Here is a 7,964-nt window from a genome sequence, read left to right on the forward strand (position 1 = left end):
AAAGGGGTGGCTCCAGTCAGGGAAGAGGAAAAATTCAACCAAAAATATCTTGGGAGTTTTTCCAATTCTCTATAACACTGTATACACAAAACTGCTAGGGACTGTCACCTTTAGCGGGGGCCGGGGAGGGGAGAGGGATGAAACTGGTAATGTGGTAGAAATAGCAACTCAGTGTCTGGAAACTGGCAGAGTTCAATCTTCACTTAGACTGAAGCCTTCTACCATAGAGTGGCTTTGGTTTGTGAGCTTTATAACTGGTGAAATCTTTGACCCTGTAAAAAGTAATACTCCAATTTTCAGAAGTGGTTCACAACTTGAAGCATTTCCTGGATTCACAGCTCCTGCTTGATGAGCAACTGAAAGCTATGACTAGGAAGGCTTTTGCACAGCAGAACTATTCCTGGATTAAGAGGTCCTGCTCATAGTAACTTCTGGCCTAACTATTTGGATTATTGTAATGCAATGAACACGAGGGTGTGTCTAAGTGACTCCACTGCTTCATGAATTCCACTAGCTGCCAGTTGGTTTCCACATATGATTCAAGATTCTGATCTTTACATTTAATCCTCTGCCCCCATGGCTGTGAACCTGGTTATCTAAAGGATTACTTTTCTCCACATCCATGTGCTTCAGCCAAGGTCAACGTCCTTCAAATCCCATTTTGTTATCTGACAGAAGCAGGCTTTTATTATATTAATCCTTAGAGATTTTGGAACTCCTTCCTGCAAAGACTCCCTCCTTCTTGGGCTTTAGGAAAGCTATCAGTTTTAGCTTGCCAAAGAAGAGAATCTGCAAAAGCATATGACTTTTGTAATTCTGGGATTTTTTTAGATTTTGGTATTTTATGCATATTTGAGCTAGTTGTGGATGTGATTTTATAAGTGGAGCCTGGAGAGCATACAAAATCAATCACACTCAGCCTAAATAGCATATACTAACCAAATATGCTAATCAAATATAGTACTATAGAGATTATCATGTGCATCAACTAAAGACAAAAGTGAAGGGAAACATGTTTACCTTTGAAGATAGATTGGGAGATACATGATTTTGGTCAGCATTTCTGAACAAAATCATAATTAATTGTTTCATTGTGGTAAACAATAGGAAGGAGCATATTTTCCTATCAAGTCACCCTATCTTCTTCCTTTCCTCCTCTTCCATCTTTCTCTTTCTCACCATCTTGAGTCATGCTCAAGTCCTAGTGACTACATTTACATGAACGTATCTGTCTATTGTTCTTGGCAATCATACAGATTTTTTACTACATTCTTCCGGGTTGCTTTTTCAACTTCCTAATATAGTTTGAGGTGACACTCTCCCCTATACTAACCATTGCACATTGTTAATTATATATAGAAGAAGCAGATTTCCTCATTTACGAGGAAATGGAATCAAGAGGCTATTGAAATGGAATCGTAACACTTTTAAATTCAATCCTGGTGATCAGTGAGGTGACTGATGTCATAGCCAGATTACCCTTATATCCACATTTCCTGCCTTACATTGCATGACTGATAGGAAACCAATACAAAGAACAGAGCTATTACACATCTTTATTTTCTTTGTTTACGTATCTTAGAATCAGACACACACACACACACAAACACACACATACATGTCCAAATATCATGAAAGTATACAATGAAGTACAAACACAAGATTTTCCATTTACATAAACAAAATACTTAGTATGAGACTTCTTTGAATGATCACTGCTAAAATAACACATCTGGGTCTTGTTGCACCAAATGTGCCTTGATACACAGTTCCACAGTCTGGAACGCCTGTGCTCAGCAGCCTGTCTCTGAAATCACAAACCATTTTTTGTAAATATTTGCAGTCTTTCTCCAGGAAAAGACTATTTATTCTAATTTCAAGCTTCAAAGCATCCTTTTTTAAAATTGCATTAATTATATAAAAAATAAAATAGTAATAAACAGTATATGTAAATTACAGTACATTGATAATACCACAAACATCATAGATGTAATAACCTAATTTGTATACATATATACAAACGTATTTAGAGAAACACTGACAGCAACATACACACAAGAGAAGTCCCACAGAATTTATACATAATCATGTAACCTGTAACCATTGTAAGAAGCAGATGCTTGCGAAGGACTGTGATTTGACTTGTAAGCCATTGGTGGTCTGGAAAATGGAGCTAATCTTGTTCCTGATTGTTGTTGGGAACGTATGTCATTCTCCACCTGCTGACACGAAACACACAAGATTATTCCACCAATTATACTCAGTGAAGCACACACAAAGCCAAGGTAAAGGGCATGCCCAATCTCATATTTCATCCCATTGGGCAACGTTGGGTTGTAGAAATCAGTCACCACATCATTTGTTGTCCAAGAAACAGGGATGAGACACACAATTCCAGCCAGTATGAAAAGGATGCCACCTAGGACAGCAAAGATATTTTTAGTGGAGGACCCTTTGGCACATTGGGTACACTTCATGCCAATAATAGCAATTGCACAGGCCAGAGTTGAAAGAAGGCAGGATATCACCATCATGGCTCGGGCTGCTTGAAGGTCACGAGGCAAAGCGAGTGGTGAATGGTGGAACTGACACTGGGAGATCCCAGTACTGTGCCAAACACATTCCATCCAGAGACCCTTTATGTATGCCATGGCTGTGATGATATTGGTTCCCACATGAGCGCTGTTCCACCAGTGAGGCAGGATGGTCGCAGTGATGGTTCCAGCTAAGCCAAGAAGACTCAAGAAAAAGCCCAGCAGCTGAATTGCCATGCTTTCCATTTCAGTGTCTATAGTACCATAATGATTCTGCTGGGATCTTTGTTGGGGATTCTTCTGAAAATCAGCCTTTCCTGGTATATATATGGCAATTTTGCTTTGACACCTCCTGAATGCCTAATATAGAATAATTGCAGAAGAAGTTAAACATTACAGGTGTGTATTTCCCAGTGACCAATAACATGCATTCCAAGGTATATAGTGTGATAATTTGCATATTTCACTGACTTTAATGAACTCCATGAAAACGGGGAGAAAGCTCATTATTATTTACATAATTCTGTCAACACCAAGAAGACTATTGGAAACAAATTATGTCGTGGAATAATGTTTTCAAATGATTTTTTTAAAAAATATTTCCTTTAATAGCAACAACAAAATTAGAACATTCACTCATGAGGCAAGAATTAGAAATTATTTGCCTGAATGTTACTATGCAGAATGAAATTTCTGAAAAATTCATTGTGGAATACCATAAGCTTATTGAAATGCATCTGGATTAAGTACAATAATAATAGTAATAATAACCACCCCACAACTATAGCAATAAAAAAAAGCAAATAGGCCTCCCAAAACAGTCTAACAAGCAATGGATTAAAACTTTTCCAGTATTTCTTAAGACTTATTTTAATAAAGGTGCTTGAAAGAAAATAATTTTCATCATCTCCAGGCAAGTGACAGCATGTGAAAAGTGAAGCCTATCTTACTGTTTCTGAATGGCAGTGCCATCAGAATTACTGAAAATGTTCCATGATCAATTGAAGTTGAAACAGCACAAAAGTAGAACATTTTTTCCAACTGTAAATCACACTTTCAGTGGCTCTTGATAATGGATTCTTTGCCAGATGCTTGCAATAAGTAGACTATGTGCCTGGGTACCCTCACATGGATTCACCCAACCTACCAGATCTGAGCTGCAAAAGTCTAGAAGATCATTCCAGATGTCACCCAGCTCCCCCCACCCACACAAATGTTTTACATTAAGTTAGTGTCAAACTCAAGGCCCTGGCTCAAGTGGCTGGATTCGGCCTGTGGGGTGCTTAGATCTGGCCTGTGGGGCCGCCCTGGAAACAGTGAAGGACCGGCCCATGGTGCCTCTGCCAGCAAAAACGGAGCTTGGGAGGACCAAGCATGGCCATTGTGAGCCTCATTTTCACTGGCAGAGGGTTGCAGGATGCCATCCCAGCTGAAAACAGAGATCGTGAGGGCTGCGCCCCAAGCTCTATTTTTGCAGGAGGCTGTTTTAGCTGAAAATGGAACTTAGGAGCCCATTTTCGCTGGCAGAAAACACACCACCACAGGCACTCCCAACACAAGTGATGTCATGCTGGGCAAGCCTACCCTGGCCACGCCCACCCCAGCCCACCCAAGCCCTCTGAGGTCAAACACAACCCTGATGTGGCCCTCAAGGAAATAGAATTTGACATCCCTGACTTAGACCAATCTAAGATAAATAGGAAGGCCTTTAATTATCTGTCCTGCCAATATTTGAATATTGGCAGGACAGATTAAATATTTGATATTAAATATTTGAGGACTATAACTAACTTTGCTTAAGTAAGTCATCTGCTATAAAATAAATACTTCTGTATGTTTGAAAAACTATACTAGTTCAACTGGAACTAATCCACAAGACATTTACCTATTGGGGAAGACCACTAACTGTTCTGAACATATTTTAAAATAATACAGGTAGTCCTTGACTTACAACAGTTCATTTAGTGGCCGTTCAAAGTTACAATGGCACTGAAAAAAGTGATTTATGACCACTTTTCACACTTATGACCAATGCATGGTCATGTGCATTTACATTCGGATGTTTGATAACTGGTTCATATTTATGATGGTTGCAGTATCCTGGGGTCCAGTGGTGGGTTGTTACCGGTTCACCCCGGATTGGACAAATCGGTAGCAGCAGAAGCGGGATGCTCCTCCCACCCACCCAGACTCTTCTGCACATGCTTGTATTATGCTCATTTTTTAAAAAAACAAAATCTGTTTATTCTAGAAATTCTAGCCTAGAAAAACAGGTTTTGAAAAGAAACATACAAATATTATGAATAAATAATGCTTTATAATTACTGCAACCAGGAAAGTAATCATCTGAATAAATTCTATTTTAAATCATGTAATAATATTCAGTAGTGCAGAACAAGAGAAAATGGACTTTAAGACATCTAATCTTACCTGAATAATGAAGAATAATAAAATTTAAGAAGAGGATGCAAATTTATGTCATGATTTTTAAATAAAATGAAATATCATTTCATATATCCACTAACACATTCCAGCTATCAGCTAATAATCAGCTGATTATTTTTTTATTTATTACTTTATTTACCAAGTTGCCAAGTGCCCGAATTATGATCACCATGACCATGGGAATGTTGCAATAGTCATAAGTGCATAGACTTTCATAAGTCACTGTTCAGTGCCAGTGTAATTTCGAACAACCACTATATAAATAGTTGTAAGGCAGGGGTCCCCAACCCCAAGTCCCTGGATGTCATGGCCCCATCAGAGCCTGAATCTGTGGAGAAGACGAACTGGAACTGGAGCCGATGGAGATCGTGGGGCGGCTTCATTGGCTTGAGAGGAAAATGAGGAGGAGCAGGCCCAATCAGGCCAGAGCCTTTCAGGATTGGGATGGCTTGTAGGCAGGGAGGAAGTGGGGGGGCAGGATGACGAAGAGAGGCTAAGCAGTGAACATGAGAGACAGTTTGCTCTGGAACTTGCCAGAAACATGGGAGTGTTGGGGAAAATTTGGAACAATAAAGGGGCGGTTTGAACTGCCAGCTACCTGTGTTACCTCTGTGCCATGGCCCAGGTCATCACATTGGACCAGCACCACTCCGCAGCATGCCAGAAACTGGTCTATGCAAACAAGCAAAGCTCCATCTGCGGGATGCAGGCAGCATGCAAAATCGCATTCCCTCTGGTCCGCAGAAAAACGTCTCTCCACAGAACCAGTCCCTGGTGCCCCAAAGATTGGGTGCCACTGTTATAAGGGATTATTTATATTAAGGAAGTAATATGTACAGTACTTTATTAAGTTCATGAATATTTATCTACTTTAAAGTAAATCCTACTGATTAAAGACTTAGCAACAACTGAGAATCTGGAAATTATTATTGATGTACTGATTACTGAAATTATTATTGTTGATGTTATTATTGAAAATCTGAGATTGTTTGTGGATTTTTGTTTCAATAAAATTATTCAGTGCTTGGCTTTATGTCATTGTTCTTTAATTGGGTGCCTATGTCCTTAGTACACTCTTTGTTTTAACTTTTTCTAGTTCAGTAAAAATATATGAAATATATTTATACTATATGATGTACAATTTGGACAATTTGACCAGGGGGGCGTATGCCCAGATTTGTCTGGTGTGTCAGTTGCGCCCCTATTTGGACCGAGATGCTCTACGCACAGTTACTCATGCACTATTCACCTCCCATCTTCACTACTGTAATGCTCTCTACCTGGGGCTGCCCTTGAGGACCACTCGGAGGCTTCAGCTGGTGCAGAATGTGGCCGTGCTGGTTGTGATGGGAGGGTCCCGATACTCCCATGTTACACCTCTCCTGCGCGACTTGCATTGGTTACCAGTTGCCCTCCGGGTGAGATTCAAGGTGCTGGTGATGACCTATAAAGCCCTACATGGCTTACGCCCAGGATACTTGTCAGACCATCTGCAGCTAGCAACGCCCATCGCCCGGTGCGTTCTTACAGGGAGGGCCTTCTCCGGGTGCCGTCGGCTAGACAATGTCGGCTGGCGGCCCCCAGGAGTAGAGCTTTCTCTATGGGCGTGTCCATTCTTTGGAATCAACTCCCCTTGGGGCTTCGGTTGGCTCCTGACCTTCGCACCTTCCGCCGCGAATTAAAAACATGGCTGTTCACATCGCCCAGCCTGGACTGAGGGGTTTTTTGATTATTTTAATGGGTTTTAATATATGTTTAAATTATATATTTATACATTTATATATTTTATGTATGCATATTTATGTATTTTACATTTTATTGGGTTTGTTTTTATTTGTTGTGAGCCTCCCTGAGTCCTACAGAGATAGGGCGGCATACAAATTATATTAAATAAATAAATAAATAAACTTATAAGAAGACCTTTCAAGGTCAGGCCTAAAACCTCACTGTTAATCCCAAAGAGAACAGAATATAAAAACTACATGTGATTTATGCTACTAGTCACAGGAAATAGACTCTGGATTTAATGTAGGTCATGATACTCAATAACCAGGCAGCAACTATTTTTAGAAGTCATTAAGCTGTTACTTTATTGACTCTTGCTAATTTGGGAAACTGCTGTGTGATGGTCTACCTTGCCTGACGTCATGTTTTCCACACTCTATTCATTATATGCTTTACCAGCTACTGCTTTAACTACCCAAAGAATAATTGTTCACTTTTTATTTAATATTATTAAACTGCTGAAAATCAACACATGGAAAAAATGGAAAAAAATTGGTGCCCAGAAAAACCACTGTTATTCAGTTATTTCCAGTCACTTGTTTTTTCAAAATCTCTGCCAAAATTAACACAAGTTAATAGCATTCATGTTGTGCACCATTAACAAGTATCAATATATACAAGTACGTGGAATTTATATAATGATTGATTTGATTCACAGCACAAGTCATAAGGTAACAAAAACAATATTTTCAAATTAGCACTCAGTCTACAACTCAATTATGTTTTAATGTTTAATATGTAGAAAAATGTTTTCCACATTTTACTACAAAGGCACACAAACCCAAGTGCTGTGGAATGGGGTAAATTCCTGTTCCTTGCCCCTGTTCCTGCCCACCTAGCAGTTCAAAAGCATGCAAAGTGAGTAGATAAATAGGTACCATTTCAGTGGGAAGGTAACAGTGTTCCGTGCACCTCAGCATACAGTCATGCTGGCCACATGACCATGGAAATGTCTTTGGACACCACTGACTTCCTCAGCTAAGAAACAGAGAGGAGCACTGCCCCCTAGAATTGGAAATGACAGGGGAAATCTTTACCTTTACGATATAATATATGATTGTGGAAAACTGATCTCATATTTGCTTTATTACATTGGTATCATATCTTCAATGATATTAACAGAACTTTCCCATATTATGCTGGATCTGATTTTTCTACAGATAGAGCTGATACAGCAGCAGGATACTAGTCAGTGCAAAG

At 39.5% G+C, this 7,964-nt stretch overlaps 1 protein-coding gene across 1 annotated transcript; it reads right to left on the minus strand.

Annotated features, from left to right (window-relative positions):
• Positions 1 to 2,048: 2,048 nt before the first annotated feature.
• On the minus strand, positions 2,049 to 2,921 carry CLDN14 (claudin 14). Its single transcript, XM_034405493.2, has one exon. The coding sequence runs from the start codon at positions 2,778 to 2,780 to the stop codon at positions 2,076 to 2,078; it is 705 nt and encodes a 234-aa protein (XP_034261384.2). The 5' UTR covers positions 2,781 to 2,921; the 3' UTR covers positions 2,049 to 2,075.
• Positions 2,922 to 7,964: the final 5,043 nt, after the last annotated feature.

Source organism: Pantherophis guttatus, chromosome 5, assembly GCF_059756535.1.
Source record: "Pantherophis guttatus breed Tessera chromosome 5, ASM5975653v1, whole genome shotgun sequence".
Classification (NCBI taxonomy): Eukaryota; Metazoa; Chordata; class Lepidosauria; order Squamata; family Colubridae; genus Pantherophis; species Pantherophis guttatus.